The sequence below is a fragment of the Bos indicus genome, chromosome X, assembly GCF_029378745.1.
Source record: "Bos indicus isolate NIAB-ARS_2022 breed Sahiwal x Tharparkar chromosome X, NIAB-ARS_B.indTharparkar_mat_pri_1.0, whole genome shotgun sequence".
NCBI classification, from domain to species: domain Eukaryota; kingdom Metazoa; phylum Chordata; class Mammalia; order Artiodactyla; family Bovidae; genus Bos; species Bos indicus.
The window spans coordinates 4,431,661-4,452,655 of record NC_091789.1 but is presented as its reverse complement, the minus strand read 5'-3'; the positions used below and the strand labels follow the sequence as shown (position 1 = coordinate 4,452,655).

Here is a 20,995-nt window from a genome sequence, read left to right as displayed (position 1 = left end):
GTGAGAAAATACAGTCATGGACAGAGAGATCTAACAATACATTAAAATAGATAGGAAGATTGGATAGCTAGGTAAGAAACAGATTTTAAAAATAGAAGCCAATAAGAATGGCAGTATAAAAGAAGTGCAGAAGACAGAAGAAAAAATTTTAAGGGGAGTCACTTAAAAAGTATAAGAAATTAAAATAGATAACCAACAAGGACCTACTGTATAGCACAGAGAACTATACTCAACATTGTGATAACATATAAGAAAAGAATCTGAAAAGTGTGATTCATAGAACCTGAATCACTTTACACCTAAAACGAACACAACATTGTTAACATTGTTAACAACTATATGCAATAAAGCATAAATAAATAAGGATTTAAAAGTATAAGTGGGGAGGGAGGGAGAGGAGGGATAAAAGCAAAGGTTTAGAGATGAGACTGCAAGAAAAAGAAAGAGAGAGTGCGCGCGGAGCCCAGGCAAGGCAGGGCACAGACCTTGTGACTCAGCCTCTCATGGGAGCAGGCCTCCGTGGCAGGCCCTTGCCAAGCGCAACCGCCAGCCCAGGGGCCTGAAGTCACCAATCCTGTTTATAGCCTGGGTTCTTCTGGGGTTCCCCATGCAAATTCCAAAGGAATGGTTATCTAGCTGGTTTCCCCATGGGCTATACAGCAGCAGCTCCAGCCTTTTCCCTCAACATATATCCTGGAGCACATCCTACCTTCCAAACAGGTACCCTGCTAACTGCCCACTCCCCAGCTCCTGTCACCCCCCACCCACCCCACCAGTGTGCCAGTGTATGCAGCCCCAAGAATGCCTGCCTACAGCTATGCGCCCCCTCCCTGGTCACCCACAGACATTTGCAGATGCAGCTGTGTAGTCACATCATGGAGGTTCCACAGCCGGTGCTGCAGGCCTCGTGTCTCCAACCAGGACTTTCTTCTTTGTGCGCTAGTATGTATGCTTAGTCACTCAGTCGTGTCCGACTCTTTGCAGCCCCATGGACTGTAGCCGACCAGGCTCCTCTGTCCATGGGATTCTCCAAGTAAGAATACTGGAGTGGGTTGCCATTCGCTTCTCCAGGGGTTAATGCTCTAGACAATTAGCTAAACGCTACTACGGCTGACCCAGCAGGTCCCAGCACACTCAGTCTCCAGTTGACTCTGTGGGTTGGTCTTAAAGCAAATCCTGTTTGGTGGGCTGTCAGGCAATTTTTTAGCTATCTGTAATTAAACAAAGGGAATCTTAATCTATTCTGAATCATATCTAGTTGAATGCATGTTAAAAAAAAAACACACACAAAAACAAAACGCACATAATTTATCTGCAGTGACTGATGAAGAATCATCACATGCAAAGCTCAAAAGTATGGAAAAATATTTTACAACTTGTGTCACTAATGACTGTCATAATATATGCAAAGTCTTCAAAAAGAGACTGTGTGAGTAAGAATATCAAGTACAATTGTGTGTGGTATGGGAGAGATTTTAAAAGTACAAGTCAGTAAAGAGACAGTAAACATACATAGATGACTGATAGCTAGATGGACAGCTAGGCATGTAGGTATGTACAAAGGAAGACAAATATATGATTGATAGAAAGAAAAGACAGAGATAGATTCATCCAAACATGCACACATATAGAAAGGACATTCATAGGCAGAAGCCAATAAAAAAGAAAGAAAAACTTAGAAATGGATGGAAAGAATGATTTAAAAAGAGGACACTAAAAGAGAATAAAAGGAGAATGGAAGGGGAAAAGTTAGAGACAGAGGAGGAAAGGAAAGAAGGAGGAAAGAGGAAAGAAGGAATTAAGAAAGGTAGAGGGTGAAGCACCGAGGGAGAGGATGGGAAAAGAACATTATTGAATAAGAAAGAAATGAGAGAAGAAAGGAAATATGAAGGGGGCAAGAGAGTGGGGAGGAAAGAAAGAATCAAAGAAGGGAAGGGGACAGATAAAAAGAAGACCGAGGCAGGAAAGAAACAGAGGTTATGGAGTCCCTAGGAAAAAGAGTAAAATCAAAAGCGAAAAAATGTGAGTGTGAGATGAGAGTGATACATGGGTTCAACCCCTGATCTGGGAGGATCCCACATGCTGTGGAGCAACTAAGCCTATTTGCCACAAATACTGAGCCTGTGATCTAGAGCCCACGAGCTGCAGCTGCTGAAGCCCGCGTGCCCAAGAGCTCATGCTCCACAATAAGAGAAGCCACCACAGTGAGAAGCCTGCACACCACAACTCGAGAGTAGCCTTCACCTGCCACAACTAGAGAAAGGCCCACACAGCAGTGACGACCCAGCACAGCCAAAATAAATACGTACGTTTTTTTGAAGAGAGAGAAGAAAAGAAAGGGGAAGAGAGAGAAAGAAGTTGTTTAAAAAAGAAAATAAGAAATATCATTACAAAAAATTTGAGAGAGAGAAAAAAAATAAGTTCTAAAAGGAGGAACCAATAAAGAATGCATAGAACAAGAACGACAGAATAAAATATAATGGAAGTAAAGAGAGTGGAGGGAAAGAGGGAGAAAAGAAAATTAAGACTTTTGAAAGGATGAGGGAGCTTCCAGTTCAAGATGGCAGAGTAGAGGACATGTGCTCATCTCCTCCTGCAAGAGCACCAAAATCACAACTAGCTGTTGAACAGACATTGACAGGAGGATGCTGGAACCTATCAAAAAAAGATACCCTACTTCCAAAGACAAGAAGAAACTGCAATGACACGGTAGGGGCGCAATCACGATAAAATCAAATCCCATACCCGCCAAGTGGGCAGCCCACAAACTGGAGAACAATAATACCAAAGAAGTTCTCCCACTGTTGAGAAGGTTCTGAGCCCCACATCAGGCTTCCTAGCCTGGGGATCCCGCAAAGGGACTGAGACTCCCCAGGGAATCTAACCTTGAAGGCCAGTGGGATTTGATTACAGTACTTCCACAGGACTGGGGGAAACAGAGACTGCACTCTAGGAGGACATGAACAAAATCTTGCACACGCCAAGACCCAAGAGAAAGGAACAGTGATCCCCCAGGAGACTGAACCAGACCTACCTGCTAGTATTGAGAGTCTCCTGTGGAGGCATGGGTCGCAGTGATTCACTGCTGTACTAGCAGCAGCAGTCCTGGAAGGTGCCCCTTGGCGTAAGTCTTCTTTATAAGTCGCCATTAACCCTACCATAGAGCCTGTAGACCCCAGGCCTGGGTCTTGCATGCTAAGTCACTTCAGTCGTGTCCAACTCTTTGAGACCCTATGGATTGTAGCCCACCAGACTCCTCTGTCCATGGGATTCTCTAGGCAAGAATACTGAAGTGGGTTGCCATGCTCTCCTCTAGGGGCTCTTCCTGACCCAGGGACTGAACCTCTATCTCTTATGTCTCCTGCGTTGGCAGGCAGGTTCTTTACCACTAGGGCCACCTGGGAAGCCCTAGGAAGGGAGGGAGTGCAACTCCATCCATCAGCAGATAATTGGATTAAAACTTTACTGAACATGGCCCTGCCCACCAGAGCAAGACCCAGTTTTCCCCACTGCCAGTCCCTCCCATCAGGAAACTTACACAACTCCCCTAGCCTCATCCACCAGAAGACAGAAGCAGCAAGAAGGGAACAATCCTGCAGCTGCCAGAATGAAAACCACATCACAGAAAGTTAATCAAAATGAAAATGCAGAGAGTTATGTCCCAGATGAAGGGACAAGAGAAAACCTGAAGTGGAGATAGGCAACCTCCCACATAAAGGATTCAGACTAATGATAGTGAAGATGATCCAGGATCTCAGAAAAAGAGTGGAGAAGATGCAAGAAATGTTTACTGAAGACATAGAAGAACTAAAGAACAAAAAACCAGATGAACAATACACTAGAAGCAATCAGTAACAGAATAATTGAGGCAGAATGGATAAGTAACCTGGAAGACAGAATGGTGGAAATCACTGCCGCAAAACAGAATATAGAAAAAAGAATGAAAAAAACCAAAAACAAAAACGAAGACAGCCTAAGAGACCTCTGGAACAACATTAAACACACCAACATTCACATTATAGGGGTCCCAGAAGACAGACTGAAAGGACCTGAGAAAATATTTGAAGAGATAATAGCTGAAAGCTCCTCAAACGTGGGAAAGGAAATAGTCAACCAAGTCCAGGAAGCACACAGAGTCCCAGGCAGGATAAACCCAAGGAGGAACACACCAAGACATATAATAATGAAACTGACAAAAATTAAAGACAGATGAAATATTAAAAGCAACAAGGGAAAAACGACAAATAACATACAAGGGAGCTCCCATAACGTTATCAGCTGATTTCTCAACAGAAACTCTACAAGCTAGAAGGGAACAGCATGATACTAAAGTGATGAAAGGGAAGAACCTACAACCAAAACTCTACCCAGCAAGACTCTCCTTCAGATTTGATGGAGAAATCAAAAGCTATCCAGACAAGCGAAGTTATGAGAATTCAGCACCACAAAACCAGCTTTACAACAAATGCTAAAGGAACTTCTCTAGGCAGGAAAACACACAAGAAGGAAAAGACCTACACGAAATAAACCCCAAACAATTGAGGAAATGGCAATAGTATCATGTATACTGATAATTACCTTAAATGTAAATGGATTAAGTACACCAAACAAAAGACATAGACTGGCCGGGTGGATGAGAACATGTGCATATATACACTTCCACTGACCGTATCACTCTACTTAACCCCCCCAAATTGTATGTAATTGTCTTATATTGTTAGGATAATCATGTTTCCATTATGGCTTGCAATCGTAATTATCTTTTATTTTTTGTCTGACTGTTGATTGTGAAAACTGATGAACATCTTTTATTATTGTGGTTGAGTTCAGTTCAGTTCAGTCGCTGAGTCATGTCCAACTCTTTGCAACCCCATGAATCACAGCACGCCAGGCCTCCCTGTCCATCACCAACTCCCAGAGTTCAACCAAACTCGTGTGCATCGAATCGGTGATGCCATCCAGCCATCTCATCCTCTGTCGTCCCCTTCTCCTCCTGCCCCCAATCCCTCCCAGAATCAGGGTATTTTCCAATGAGCCAACTCTTCACATGAGGTGGCCAAAGTATTGGAGTTTCAGCCTCAGCATCAGTCCTTCCAGTGAACACCCAGGACTGATCTCCTTTAGGATGGACTGGTTGGATCTCCTTGCAGTCCAAGGGACTCTCAAGAGTCTTCTCCAACACCACAGTTCAAAAGCATCAATGCTTTGGCGCTCAGCTTTCTCCACAGTCCAACTCTCACATCCATACATGACCACTGGAAAAACCATAGCCTTGACTAGACGGACTTCTGTTGGCAAAGTAATATCTCTGCTTTTGAATATGCTATCTAGGTTGGTCATAACTTTCCTTCCAAGGAGTAAGCATCTTTTAATTTCGTGGCTACAATAACCATCTGCAGTGATTTTGGAGCCCCCCAAAATAAAGTCTGACACTGTTTCCACTGTTTTCCCCATCTATTTCCCATGAAGTGATGGGACAAGATTCCATGATCTTCATTTTCTGAATGTTGAGCTTTAAGCCAACTTTTTCACTCTCCTCTTTCACTTTCATCAAGAGGCTTTTTAGTTCCTCTTCACTTTCTGCCATAAGGGTGGTGTCATCAGCGTATCAGAGGTTATTGATATTCTCCCGGCAATCTTGATTCTAGCTTGTGCTTCTTGGTTACCTAACTTATTCACTTAATACCATTGTATCATGATTGGTCAATGGAAAATAATAAAGTTCTACATCACTAAAACTACTATTTAATAGAAAAACCTGTAATCACTTTTTAAAATCCAGATGCATATCAGAATTACCTTGGAATTTTTTGAAAAATACAAATGCCCAGGTATTGCTTTTTTTCTCCAGAGCTCCAGATGTGTTTCTGATGAGCAGCTATATTTAAAAGCAACTGGAGTATATGATGATTTTTTACTTTTATCTAATTTGTTTCACTTTTTCTATTTCATGTTTAGTGCTCCCATGTCATTAGGTTTATGTTTTCCAATTTCTCTTTTTTATTTTTTGACGTTCTTTCTCAAGGCTTTATCAAGTGTAGTAGAAAAACTTTTGTATACATATATATATAGATAGATAGAGAAATAGTATGGATAATATATATATATATATATATATATTTTAGAAAGCTTATGAATTTTTGCCCAGCTAAAAAATTTATCACATTTATGGCATTCCACTTGTTTGACTCAGTATGAATAGAATGCTAGATTTCTAATTTATACATTCACTCAGAAGTCTGATATAGTTCCATGTATTTTGCGTCTGTTATTCCTGCTTAAAGTCTAGAAAGTTTATAACCTTAGTGACTTTTTAAAAGTTTGAATGAGGCTTGAAACTTCTAGTTCAATTCTGAGAATGTAAAGAAATACTATGTTGTTAAAGAAAAAAACCCCAGAAAATTAACATGTGATACAGTTATTAAATATAGGCTTTGTTCAAATATCACACACAAAAAAAGAGTGGATATATGTATATATAACTGATTCACTTTGCTGTACGCTTAACACTAACACATTGTAAATCAACCCTACTCCAATACATAAAAATTTTTTAAAAGGGATGAGGCTAGGAAAAAATATGAAATAAAAAACAAAATGTGAGTGAGAGACTCTGAGGAGATTAAAAAGAGATGTTGATAAAATTAAGTATAATTGAAGGCATGGAGAGAGAGAGATCTGAAAGAAATCAGTTTAAAATGATAAAATAATGAGACATTGGTTGATGACAATCAGATGACAGGTTGATAATAGATATTCATAAAGGAGAAACCAGTAGTAGTAAGACAGGACAAAGAATACAGAAAATGAGAGAAGAAAAAGTTTTTTTCAAAGAAGACAGTAAAAGAAGAAAGGAAGAATCGAATTTTATAAAGGATGAGTCAAGGAAGAGAATGGCATACAGAAGGAGAAGGAATGTGAGAGTGTGATGGAGGATAAGTAGGAAAACCAAGTACAACCGTGTGATGTGCAAATAGTTAAAAGTAGAAGACAATAAACGTAACATAAAGCTAAATGATTGATACCTATGTGGATAGCCAGCTAGATAGGTAGGAAATTTAGGTAGAAAAAAGTTTTTACAGGAGAAGGCAGTTGTAAGGAGAAGACTGTATAAAGAAAGAGAGAGGGAAGGAAAGAAAAAAGTTTTAGGAGTAGTAATAGAAGAAGGGAGTGGGGGGGGGGGAAGGAAAGAAGAAGGAGGGACTACAAATGAAGGAAGACAAGAGGGGAGAAGGGTGGTAGGGTGGATGATGAAAGGAGGTAGGAGGAAGGAATAAGACACGAGGAAAGGGAGGAGGGACAGGAAGGAAAGAGAGAGGAGGGGCTTCCCTAGTGGTCCAGTGGCTAAGACTCTGAGCTCCCAATGCAGGGCGCCTGGGTTCCATCCCTCTAGGTAGGTAGAACTTTAAAAGGACAATCCAGTTAAGACAGTGTAAAGAAAGGCGAGAGGAATGGGGGGCGGGGGGTGGGGAGAAAGAGAAGTTTAAAAAGAAGCCAGTATAAAAGCTTAAGAAGGAAGAAGAGGGATTCCTTGGTGGTCCAATGGCTAAGACACTGCACTGCCAACGCAGGGGGCCTAACCAAATACACAAATATTTTAATAATGATAATAAAATTAATTTCACACTAAAAAGAAATAGTGATGAAAAGAAAAATCTTTAAAAATAAGATTAAAATCTCCTAAAAATAGGAGACAATGCGAAAAGAATGGAAGAAGAGTGGAAAGAGGGAAGTAGGGAAGGAATGGAAGAAGGAAAGAGGAGAGAAAAGGGATGACAGAAGGGAGAGATAAAAATAGAGGAGGAAAGACCAAGAGAAAAGGACAATGAATGACGCAGAGCTAGAAGGGACAGAAAGAAGCTTTTAAAGAAGGACAAAAAGAAGAGGCAAGACCGAAAGGAGGAAGTGGGAGGAAAGAGAAGTTTAAAATGATGAGCCTGTAGAAAGTGTAAAATATAAAAGAAATGAAACAGAGTGTGAAGGGCTTGAAAAGGATGCATTAATAAGAAAATTAAGCACAGTTGTGGACAGTGGGGAAAGAAATCTAAAAAGAAGCCAGTTAAAATATTTCAGTGATATAAGATTCATGGATGAATTGACAGGAGAGTAGGTTGATAAGTAGGAAAGTATATAAAATATAAATAGATAGAACCATAGATAGGTGAGTGATAGATGATTGATGGTTGGATGGATAGGTAGGTCTTATTTTTAAAAAGAGAACCGAGTTTCTAAAAGTCAGTAAGAAGTCAATACATACATATACACAATGGAGTATTACTCAGCCATTAAAAAGAATACATTTGAATCAATTCTAATGAGGTGGATGAAACTGGAGCCTATTATACAGAGTAAAGTAGGCCAGAAAGAAAAACACCAATATAGTATACTAATGCATATATATGGAATTCAGAAAGATGGTAACAATAACCCTGTATGCGAGACAACAAAAGAGACACAGATGTATAGAACAGTCTTTTGGACTCTGTGGGAGAGGGCGAGGGTGGGATGATTTGGGAGAATGGCATTGAAACATGTATAATATCATATGTGAGATGAATTGCCAGTCCAGGTTTGATGCATGATACAGGATGCTTGGGGCTGGTGCACTGGGATGACCCAGAGGGATGGTACTGGGAGGGAGGTGGGAGGGGGGTTCAGGATGGGGAACACGTGTACACCCGTGGCAGATTCATGTTGATGTATGGCAAAACCAATACAATACTGTTAAGTAATTAGCCTCCAATTAAACTAAATAAATTTATATTAAAAAATAAATAAATGAAAGTCAGTACATAAAAGATAGAAAAAGAGAAAGGGAAAGAAGGTAAAAAATATTTTTCAAAGGGGCCAGTACACAGAGAATAAAAGAAAAAGGGAAGATGGACAGGACAGGATAGGGTAGGGTAAAGTAGGAAAGGGAAACAGGAAGGCAGGGAGGCTAACAGAGAAGAAAGAAATACAGAAAGGGAACAAAAAAATGATGAACAGAAATTGAATAACAGAAGGAAAGAACGAAGGAAGAAAGGAAGACATATGAAAGCAAAAAGAGGAGAGGTTTCAAATGGAATAAAATTATAAGAAAATGTAAAATAGAGAAAAATACGAGAATGGGAGACAGAAAGGAAAGAAAAAACGAGAGTCAGAGACAGAAAGAAAGGAAGAATGTCTCACGGGCCAAAAAGTTTTAAAAGTAGGAGTCAATTTAAGAGTGATTGACAGCTGGATATAGAGCCAGCCAGCTAGGTAGGTAGATAGGTAGAAAGAACAGATTTTTAAAGGAGAAAGCAGTAGTAAAGATAATAGCAAAATGTATAAAGAAAGGGAGAAGGAAACAAAGAAAATGTTTTGCAAAAGGAGTAATATAAACAAAGCAAAATAGGAATGGAAGGAAGGAGGAAGGGAAGAAAGAAGGAAATGAGAGAGAAAGGGGGGGGAAGAGGAAGGAGACAGGAATGGACAGAAGGAGAGAGAAGCAAATGAAAGAGGATGAGAGAGCGAGCGTGGGTGGATGGATGGATGGAGAAAGGAAAGGAGGAGGCAGGGGCAAGGAAGAAAGACATGAGGGAAGGGCGAAGGGGCAGTGCACAGTAAGAGGGGAGGAAGGGATGGCGGAAGGGAGGAAGCGAGGGAGGGGAGGGGGAAGACATGCATGCAGGCGGGGAAAGAAGAGAGACAGAGGCCACGGAAGGAATGGAGTGAGGAGAAGACGGACAAAGAGGAGAAAGTGAGAGGAGGCAGGAGGGAGGGAAGAAGAAAGGGAGGCTGTAGGGAGTGAGGAGAGAAAGCTCTAAAAAAGAGGAACTCAGTTAAAAACAAATAAAGATGAATGGAGAACAGCTAGGTAGTTTGGTAGGTTGATGGACAGATGGGTAAGTAGACAGGATTTTTATGTGGAAGATCTAGTTCTTAAAAGTCAATATGAAGAGAAACAGGTTTAAAAGAGGAAACCCCAAAAAATGCATATAAGAGGAAGAGAGGGGGAAGGAAGTAAAGGAGAAGGAAGGAAAGGAAGGAGGAGGTCAGGAAGACAGGAAGTAGGGGAGATAGGGAGGGAAGGAGGAAGGCAGGCAGGCAATAAGTTTACAAAGGGTGGAACTTGCGTGGTGGCTCAGTGGATAAGAATCCACCTGCCAGTACAGGGGACACAGGTTCGATCCCTGGTCCGGGAAGATCCCACATGCCGTGGAGCAACCAAGCTCATGTGCCACAACTACTGAGCCCACACTCTAGAGCCTGTGAGCTGCAATTATTGAAGCTCTCATGCCCTAGAGTCTGGCTCTGCAATGAGAAGCCTGCCCACCGCAACTAGAGAGTAGGCCCTGTTTGCTGCAGCTAGAGAAAGCCTGCAAGCAGAAACAAAGACCCAGCGCAACCAAAAATAAATAAAGATTTAAAAATAAAGGATGAGTCAGTAGGGAAGACAGCTAAAGAAGGGAAGAGAATGTAAGAGTGAAAATATAGGAACCATTTTCCTACAAAAAACCTAAAACAGTTGTGTGGCGGGGGACAGATTGTAAAAGTAGGAGTCAGGAAAGCAAAGACAAAAATAAAGACAAAGATAAATGGTTGAGAGCTGAATAGGTAGGTAGGCAGTTGTACAGATGATAGGTAAGTAGGTAGGTAGGTATATAATTTTAAAAGTGGAAGCCAGTAAGAAGGAATGCATGAAAAAGAGAATGAGAGAGTTAGAGCAGATAGGAAAAAATAAAAGGGGAGCCAGCAGAAAGAGAGTAAAAGGAGGATGGGAGGAAGGAAGACAGGAGGGTGGGAAGGGCAAAGATAAAGAAGGAAGGAAGAAAGATAGGAAGAAAGGATGCTGGAACAGAAGTAAGAAATAATGAAGAAAGAAAAGAGGTTTATAAGTGATGAGTCAGTAGGGGAAAGTGAGAAAAAGCAGAAAAAGACAATGTGAGAATGAGGGGGAGAACCAATAAAGCCAAGTACAATTGTGTGTGATAGAGGGAGATGGGTTTAAAAAGTAGAAGTCAGTTTTTTAAAAAAGAAGACAAGATAGATGGATAGATGGCTAGGTAGGTAGAGGGATAGGTAGGTACCGCAGATAGGTAGATGGATGATAGGTAGAAACATACATACATACATCCCTGCATACATACATACACACATAGAACTGATGTGGAAAAGGAGAAACCAGTGAAAAGTCAATACACGAAAGGTAGAGAGTTGGAAAGAGAAGGAATGAAAAACTTTAAAAAAGTGGATCGCTAAATAATAAAAAGGAAGAAAAGAGAGGACAGGAGACAAGATGTGTGAGGGGGGACAAAAGAGAAAGAAGGGAAAAGAACCAGATAAAAAGAAGTTTTAAAGGGAAGCAGAAAAGACTTCACTTTTTAAGAAATGAGCAAGAGCATGGGTTCAAGAGAACTTTTAAAAAGGACCAGTCAGTAAACACAATGTGAGAGGGAGGAAGGAATGAAAAGTTTGTGAAGGAAGAGTGAGTAACTAAAGCTCACAGTTCAGTTCAGTGAGATGAGGGTGTAACCTTCTGCCTCTGTGACAGTACATCACTTTAGCAGCCAGCTTTCTCCCTCCATCTTCAACTGTTAACTTCCCCTTCCAGTAGGAGGAAAGTTTCAGGTAGGCATCTTAAACAGTGCCCACCTCAAATGCTTTTTGAAAAAGAAAACGTAAAAGAACTTGATGTTCACAGGATTACAGAGGTGACAGGAGAATGAAGATGTCTATTTCACATATGAAATTGACTTATCACTGTAACAAAGACATCATGTTCTACCACGTCAACACCAAGGAATACACATAACTCTAATGAAAACCCAGTTAGCACACATATAGTTTAGAATCCTTTTGTCTGTTTCTAAATGATTAGAAACAGGAACGGCAGTCAGCTTTTTCACAAATCAGGTGTATATATGTATGGTTGCCTCAGCCAGATTTTTGAGGCACAACCAAGAATTGTCATGGCCACTGTGGGGTCTCCAGCACATGGCCTCCAGGGTCTCTAGCACAGGTATTATGCTGGTCTGCATCCCCACACAAAGAAAAAGCCATGCTCTTCTTGAGCAGGACAGAGGGATGGAGTTTTTTCCCTTTTGCCAGAAGACAGTTCTACCCCCTGCCCAGGAGAGCTTTAACTATACAAGATAATATTATAAAAGTGATTGTCCTCCCTCCCCATCACATCTATCCTAAGGTTTCTTAACCTTGCCACTTGGCATGTTGCACTGGATAATTGCTTATTATGGGGACCATCCGTGCATTGTAGTATGTGTAGCATCCTACGTGGCCCCTATCCCCTAGATGCCAGGAGAAATCCCTCTCCCTGGTTTGTAACAACCAAAAATGTCTCCAGACATGTCCCAATTCCATTGTCCTCTGGGGTACAAATTTGCCTCCCACTGAGACCTACTACGTCCCCTCTCCAGTTTCTCCCCATATACAGATTAGGATATGATTCTCCCCCTAGTGGGCATAAAAGGATAAATAGAATCTATCTTGAATAACTTTGTCATCACCACTATTAATTTTTTTTTTTTAATTTTAAGCTTCTTATCCAAGGATCAAGAAAATGAGTGTCACTGCCGGTCGCCAGAAGTCACACCAAGGACAAAAAAGTAATTGAAATAATTAGAAATACTAAAATAGTCATTTGTGCTTCTTTCCCAAAGGTGTTGTCTGGGGCAAGAGGTGTGGCTTATGTTCTTACTCCTCTAAGTGTCAGCAGTATGGGCCACTGAGGCACTTACTATAAAAGCGCAGTCTCAGGCACTGCCCCACTACTGAATCAGAACCTGCATTTTCATAAGACCCCAGTGCATGACACGCACATTGACTTTTGGAGAACACTGGCTTCCATAGCCCCATGGAGGCAGAATAAAGTAAGGCTGCTTGGATGACTGTCCTCTGCCTCCTCTGGTCTTCAGAGACATGCCCTTATCTCCACTGAGATAGTGCTTGGCCTGTCATCATTCACAGTTGAATTGGCCATCACTGCAATGACTCATGGTCTGGTCTCGCTGGGCTTAGTAGAACCCTCTGCGTTTCCCACTCCACCTGAGTCCTGACTGCCTGCTCCATGACACTCTGGGAGGGGCCCTCTTACCCCCAGCCCAGTGACTCCCCTTGACGAGCTTCCCAGCTAGACCCTCAGCCCTTCCTGGGCCATGTGTATACCACATGGGAATCAAGAGTGGCTTAAGAAAGCAAAACCTCAAGGGGAAATAGGGAGAGGTTGATCAAACGGTACACATTTTCAGCTGTAAGATGAATAAGGTCTGAGGATCTGATGTATAACATGGTGACTATAGTTGAAAAAAAAGTATTGTATAATTGAAATCTGCTAAGAACAACATGATAAATATGTGAGGTGATGGATGTTAATTAACTAAATGGAAGGGGGGAGAAATCCTTTCACAGTACACATATTTATCAAATCACCACAATGTACACTTTAGCTATCTTACAATTTTATGTGTCTATTATATAAGTCCTAAAGAAAGGCAATGCCAAAGAATGCTCAAACTACCGGACAACTGCACTCATCTCACAGGCTAGTAAAGTAATGCTCAAAATTCTCCAAGCCAGGCTTCAGCAATACGTGAACTGTGAACTTCCAGGTGTTCAAGCTGGATTTAGAAAAGGCAGAGGAACCAGAGATCAAACTGACAACATCCGCTGGACCATCAAAAAAGGAAGAGAGTTCCAGAAAAACATCTATTTCTGCTTTATTGACTATGCCAAAGCCTTTGACTGTGTGGATCACAATAAACTGTGGAAAATTCTGAAAGAGATGGGAATACCAGACCACCTGAGCTGCCTCTTGAGAAACCTATATGCAGGTCAGGAAGCAACAGTTAGAACTGGACATGGAACAACAGACTGGTTCGTCAAGGCTGTATATTGTCACCCTGCTTATTTAACTTATATGCAGAGTACATCATGAGAAATGCTGGGCTGGAAGAAGCACAAACTGGAATCAAGATTGCTGGGAGAAATACCAACAACCTCAGATATGCAGATGACACCACCCTTATGGCAGAAAGTGAAGAGGAACTAAAAAGCCTCTTGATGAAAGTGAAAGAGGAGAGTGAAAAAGTTGGCTTAAAGTTCAACATTCAGAAAACGAAGATCATGGCATCTGGTCCCATCACTTCATGGGAAATAGATGGGGAAACAGTGTCAGACTTTATTTTTCTGGGCTCCAAAATCACTGCAGATGGTGACTGCAGCCATGAAATTAAAAGACGCTTACTCCTTGGAAGAAAAGTTATGACCAACCTAGATAGCATATTCAAAAGCCAGAGATAATACTTTGCCAACAAAGGTCCGTCTAGTCAAGGCTATGGTTTTTCCAGTGGTCATGTATGGATGTGAGAGTTGGACTGTGAAGAAGGCTGAGCACCGAAGAATTGATGCTTTTGAACTGTGGTGTTGGAGAAGACTCTTGAGAGTCCCTTGGACTGCAAGGAGATCCAACCAGTCCATGCTGAAGGAGATCAGCTGTGGGATTTCTTTGGAGGGAATGATGCTGAAGCTGAAACTCCAGTACTTTGGCCACCTCATGTGAAGAGTTGACTCTTTGGAAAAGACTCTTATGGTGGGAGGGATTGGGGGCAGGAGGAGAAGGGTACGACAGAGGATGAGATGGCTGGATGGCATCACTGACTCAATGGACGTGAGTCTGAGTGAACTCCGGGAGTTGGTGATGGACAGGGAGGCCTGGCGTGCTGCGATTCATGGGGTCGCAAAGAGTCGGACATGACTGAGCGACTGAACTGAACTGATTATATATGTCAGTAAAGCTGAACTGTTTTAAAACTGAAAGAAAAAGAAAGCAAAACCTTGGCGAGAGCCTTGCTCTGCCTGACCACACTGTATTACAAAGTTTGGGGTCCATGACCCCAGTGAGGAGGAAGAGTCAAAGTAGGGGTAGCCAAGGAAATCTCTTTCTAGAGTCTTAAACAGAGAGCTGAGCAATAGTTCTTCTTTTCTCTCTGTTAGCCTCAGTTATCTGAAGCACCAAGGCCCAGCGTAAGCAAAATGTGAAGCCCTGTCTGATGTCTTTGGTCCCCAGTCACTCTCACCACCTTCCCATTTTCCCACCATCTCTGAGCTGCTAAAGGAGTGGACATTTTCCCTCTAACTTTCCTAAAGTCATATCCTTTTTCTTCCTGAGCCCAGATAACCCTTATTTGGTAAGCTAAGGGTATCTCCAGGACACTATGAAGAATTTTCTCAACTAAGTATTCTAGGATGTTTCTACACAAAAAGGAAGATAAAATTTAAGGAAATTCTTGAGACAACTGCATGGCTTGCAAGGCATAATGTCTTGGTTGTGTCATCATTTTGGGGGATGACAGATATTGAATATTATTACCTGGGTGTTCATCGTGGCATTTGTCCTGTTAAAAATTCTAACCTCCCCTTCCTTCCCTAGCTCCACCCCCAGGTAAGTGAAAGCCTATGAAAGACGAGGGTAGCGATCTTATACTTAGTCAGAAATGAAAAAGTAATATAAAATTTAAAAAATAGCCCTGTTGCATAATGGCTGTTTCTCATTTCTCAAGCCCCAAAAGTGAGTACAACAAAAGGTGGTCTCCAGACCTACATCTAGAAGGCATGATCACTGTAAAAAAAAGTGTAAAATATAGAAAAACGTAGTACATGTAATGTGACAACGTAATAAACTTGGGCAAAAGGCATGAGCAAACATTTTACTGAAGATACACAGATGGCAAATAAGCACACAAAACACTGTTTAATATCTTTATTCCTTAGGGAAATAGAAATCAAACCACAATGAGATACCACTACACACCCAGTAGAATGTCTAGTAGAATTGAAGTAACTGACCATACCAAGTATTTGCAAGGACTTGAAGCAGCTAGAACTGTCTGACATTGCAGGTGGGAATGTAAAATGGTACAACCACTGTGGAAAAAATTTTGGCAGCTCAAGTTAAACTACATCTGCCATGTGATTCAGTCATTTCACTCCTAGGTAGGTGCCCACAAGATATGAAAATATATGTTCAGATAAAGACAACATCAATGTCCATAGCAGCATTATAGTCAGAGTGGAAACAACCTAAATGCCCTTCAGCAGGCAAATGGGTAAACTAGTGTATCCATACCATGGGATACTACTCAGAAATAAAAAGGAATAAAGTATTATTACAGGCAACAATATTGATGAATATCAAAATATGCTGAACGAAGGAAGCCAGATCACCAGCCTCCCCCAACAAAAAAAAGGGTGGTACAACCCCTGTTTGATTCCATTTATAGCAAACTGTAGAGAATGCAAACTAATTTATAGTAAAGCAGATCAGTGATTGCCTGGGAGATAGGAGAGGAGAGAGGGATGAACTATAAGGGGGCACAAGGAAACTTTTGGGGATGATGTAAATGTTTACCTTGATTGTGGTGATGGTTTCAAGGGTTTATATATATACATATATATATATGCCAAAGCCAAATGGTACATTTTAAATATGTTCAGTTTATTGTACTTCAGTTACAGTTCAATCAAATTTAAAAATTAAATGATTTCTCTTTCATTTGCCTATAGGACCATCCCAGCATTTGTATAGTTCTGTAAAGACTCCCGGAAGAAGATCAACCTTGTTGCATTCTCCACATGATGTACAGAGTAACACAGCAGAACAAAAGGTAGAAAGCTTTATGTCTCAGGTGCTTTGTATTGGCCACTCATTTATCTGGTTAATTTTTCTTTCTAGGGAATATCCCCATTCACTGGGCATGGTACTGATTGGTTAGAAATAATGGAGTTCTACACAGATCTGAACCGTCTTCCTGGTAGAGAAGGTTCTGAGTCAGCTTCATGCTAAATGTACCAGGTAGTTGAGCAGAAACTGACAAATATTTGATGATGATGATGACGCTAGCTAATGTTTATTGACAACCTGCTGTGGGTCAGGTCCTAGTAGAAAGTAGGGAAAGGTAGAGGAAGGGGAAAGGGGGGAAGTAGGTGACATAGGATACAAAGATAGAAAAGACATCCCTGCTCTTGGCGATGCACTGTCCAGGGATCAGACACACAAACAAAAGTCCTTACAGTCAAATGCGAGGAGACTTTTGCTTTGTATAAAATATGAAGCACAGAAAGTGTGGAGAAATAGCCCTGCCTAGAGAAATCTAAAAAAGCTTTATAAAAGGAGGGCTTCATTGAATTGTAGTATTCCCTGGTGGCTCAGAGGGTAAAGCAGATGTCTGCCTGCAATGCAGGAGACCTGGGTTCAATCCCCGGGTCAGGAAGATCCCCTGGAGAAGGCAATGGCACCCCACTCCAGTACTCTTGCCTGGAAAATCCCATGGACAGAGGAGCCTGGTAGACTACAGTCCATGGGATTGCAAAGAGTCGGACACGACTGAGCGACTTCACTTTCATTGAATTAGGTCTTGAAACATGAGTGGGAAGTTTTCAGATGAATAGATGTGAGGATGTAGTGAGGCAGTATTGCAGACAGGCTTACAGTATTAAGTGAAAGCATGAAAACTCAAGCCAGCAAAACCAGAGCAGTGGAACAGAAGAGACTGAAATGGTAGGTTGAAGCCAGAACTTTGTATCTCTTGCTGAAGTATGAATTTATTTTCTCAGTAGTAGAAAACCATTGCTGGTTTTTTAGTAGGACGTGAGATAAAAATGATTTGGGTTTTAAAAGATACTCTAGTTGCAGTGTGAGATAGCTACATAGAGGAGATTAGAGGCAAGATCGTTTTGAGTCTACTGGGATAGTCCAGATAAAAATGATAAAGGCCTGAACTAAGGCTGTGACAATGAGGGTGACCAGAGGCCACAGATTTAAGATATTTCAGAGTCAGAGTATGTCAGGATTTGGTGACTCAACAGATGTGTGGACCCAGAGAAAAGGAGATGACAACGATGGTGATGATTTAACTTTTGTGTGCAGGTCCTGTATGCTCTCATAGTGCTGAGGCCTACTTCTATCTCAGAACTCATTATCCTCCATCATATTTGTCTGTCTTTTCTACTGGGTGATAAGCTTCTTGAGGTCAGGAATTATGTATCTTAGTTCCAGGCAGTGTACTCAATAAACATTAGACTGGATTAAACTAGCCTTATCTGAAATAAACAGAACAAGTCTATGCTTTCTGGAATGGAGCGCTGGATTATTATTATTGGTTATAGGATTATTATACCTATAACCAAAATGTGGAAGACAGACAAGTAGCAAGTTTGAAAAGACAGGAAAAGATCGTGTACCTGGGTACAATATAAGCTTCATTTTAAACTAGTTAAAGTGAGGTACCTGTAAAAGATATCCAGTGAGAGGTTAATAATATGTATTAGCATTGAGACCAGCACCTAGTAGAGAGGTAGAGATGAGGGGAAGGGGAGACGAGATACTGTATTATTCTGATTGCTTTAGAATCAGCAGAAGGGTCTTTTAGAAGAATAATTACTAATTAATTTTTTTCTTGAATGTTAAACCATACAGAAAGATAGAGAAACCATTAGGATGTCATATCCTTCAAATGATGGAGGTAAGAAAATGAACAGTATTTATAATTGCTCTGATATCTTTTGGTTAAATAATTCATTTTGTCATATAGTCTTCCAAGTTATGCTTTTTTCTCTGATTATACAATCCATGATTAATTTGATAAAGGAAGATAGAAGAATTATTCATGGTTGTAAATAGAAGCATCACATTTTTAAGTGATTGCTGGGAGAATAGGCCTTCTGGAATCGACAAGGTGTGAGGAAGTTAGAGTCTCTGCTGTGACTGCCTCTGTAAGTTCCTGACAATGCAGCCATTAGAGAGTCCCAGTGAAGAGAATTCTCCCCAGGAAGGTCTCTTTTACCATCTTTTCTCCCCAGACATAAAAATCCATCCTGTTTCCCATCTCCCAGGGCTGGACTAGAGATTAGCTAAGTCTCTGTTTGTCTCCATAAAAGATTCCCACGCGTAACCTCCACACTTACTAGCAGCGCTGGGACATCTTCACCTGGGCGGCCCATGAGTACCTCAGATCCAACATGTGCAAAACCAGATTCATCCCCAAACCAGCGCTCTGTTCCTCCTAACTTTATTCAGGCACAAAACCTGAGTCATTTTTGACTCTTTGCTGTTTGCTCCAGTCCAGTCTGCCTCCTTAAATCCTCTCATAACTCCCTTCCTTTCCATGCATGCTTCCTGTGCCATTAAGCACTGTAATAATTAGTCTCCAATTTCTTTTTCTTGTTGATCTGTCCTACATTTTGCTGTGAACGTAACCTTCCTGAAATACAGCTTTGAACATATAATTCCTCTACCCAAAAGTCCTCTGTGGTTTCCCTTTGCTTACTGAATGAAGTGCAGAACAGTTTGTTCTAGGGCAGGGGAGTGGTGAGAAGTTTAGCTGGCCAAGTAACTTAGAGCCAGGGAGTTGAGGCTTGTCCCTAATGGCAGCAGTGGGCCCCTGGAAGCTGGTAAGCAGGGGATTTCACAAAAAGGGTTCTTATACTCAGAGATACTGCCTTAATGTCCATAGATAAATACATTCTTGATTATGGTAATTTTAGACTTTATGGCAGCCCAGCAAGGAGAACTATATGATTTTTTTCATATTTAAAGTTACCTCTTTTTTTCCCCTAGAAATTACTACACTTCAGAGTCTAGGTGTTTCTGCGAAAACACCAAGTATCTGTAGATACTGTCTACAGGATACTTCAAAACAACAGGCAAGTAACTTTTCTTTTGTCCCAGATACACACAGAAACAATGAAGTATAGAATGAGGATCAAGACTGACATAACACAATTTCATTCATTAAATGACAATTCAGAACAGTCTTATTCCCTGAAATTAACCATCTTATAGTAAGATTTTATTTAAAAAAAAATGGAAATGCGAATCCACAGTAAGAATCCTGTTACTTCAGACTTCCAATGCTTATGGCTATCTGTTGTGTTAACGTTGCCATACTCTAAGTGTAGGGACATATCAGTAACAACTAGTAAGCTAACAAAAGAAAAATCTCAGGTGAGCCTGAGATTTTAAATGTGTTAAATAGACCCAAAATTTGAATACTTGTCTCAATTCTTAATAGAAATTACCAGAAACAATGTGAGTGTTCTCACTTAGCTCTTAGGTATGTAGGCTTCTTAAAAGATAAGCTTCAAGCCCATTCACACAGGAAGCAACATATTGGACTTTCGTGAATCATTTCTCTTCTCATGCTGATGGGTTGTACAGAAACAGACATACAGCCTCACCCTCTCCCCTTTGTGGTCAGTGATCACTCAGTCGATGGTGGGAAAAATTGACAACAAACATTTAGGGTACAGCCTCTGGTCACAGCATCTGTCATCTCTGTGGGTCACCAATTGGTCATTCACTTTCAGACTCAAACCCACATCCTTGGCTCTGTTAGCACTGTATTAAATGACTCACCTGTTCTAAAAAGTTAACACATTTTCCTATATCCTATGGTAAATGCATAATCTGTATTCTCAGTATCTGAAGAAAGAATCTTAACTACCTTAAGACAATATACGAGTTGCACATCAGGAGTTAATAACTTTTTTCACTTGCCTCACTATGCATGTATGCTAAGTCGCTTCAGTCGTGTCCGACTCTATGCGACCCTATGGACAGCAGCCCACCAGGCTCCTCTGTATGCAGGAGTCTCGAGGCAAGAATACTGGAGTGGGTTGGCATTTCCTTCTCCATGCCTCACTATAGAGTCAGAAAAAAAGTATTTTCTGAGTGACATCATGAGAAATGCTGGACTGGAAGAAGCACAAGCTGGAATCAAGATTGCCAGGAGAAATATCAATAACCTCAGATATGCAGATGACACCACCCTTATGGCAGAAAGTGAAGAGGAACTCAAAAGCCTCTTGATGAAAGTGAAAGTGGAGAGTGAAAAAGTTGACTTAAAGCTCAACATTCAGAAAACGAAGATCATGGCATCCGGTCCCATCACTTCATGGGAAATAGATGGGGAAACAGTGGAAACAGTGTCAGACTTTATTTTTGGGGGCTCCAAAA

The 20,995-nt window shown here is 41.0% G+C and overlaps 1 protein-coding gene across 6 annotated transcripts in view; it reads left to right on the top strand.

Moving 5' to 3' along the window:
* Nucleotides 1-20,995, top strand: part of LOC139181411 (fibrous sheath-interacting protein 2-like) — a 155,734-nt gene that overhangs the window by 100,686 nt on the left and 34,053 nt on the right. For 5 of the 6 annotated variants that reach the window (XR_011565379.1, XM_070784792.1, XM_070784790.1 and 2 more), the window contains 4 exons: nt 12,522-12,590; nt 16,546-16,646; nt 18,458-18,503; nt 19,598-19,683. Coding sequence is in view for 5 of the 6 variants with exons in the window: in XM_070784792.1 (XP_070640893.1) it covers nt 12,522-12,590; nt 16,546-16,646; nt 18,458-18,503; nt 19,598-19,683 (302 nt within the window). In the remaining variant the exon portion in view is untranslated. The remainder of the gene's footprint in view (nt 1-12,521; nt 12,591-16,545; nt 16,647-18,457; nt 18,504-19,597; nt 19,684-20,995) is intronic. The other variant, XM_070784791.1, reaches the window with a different exon arrangement.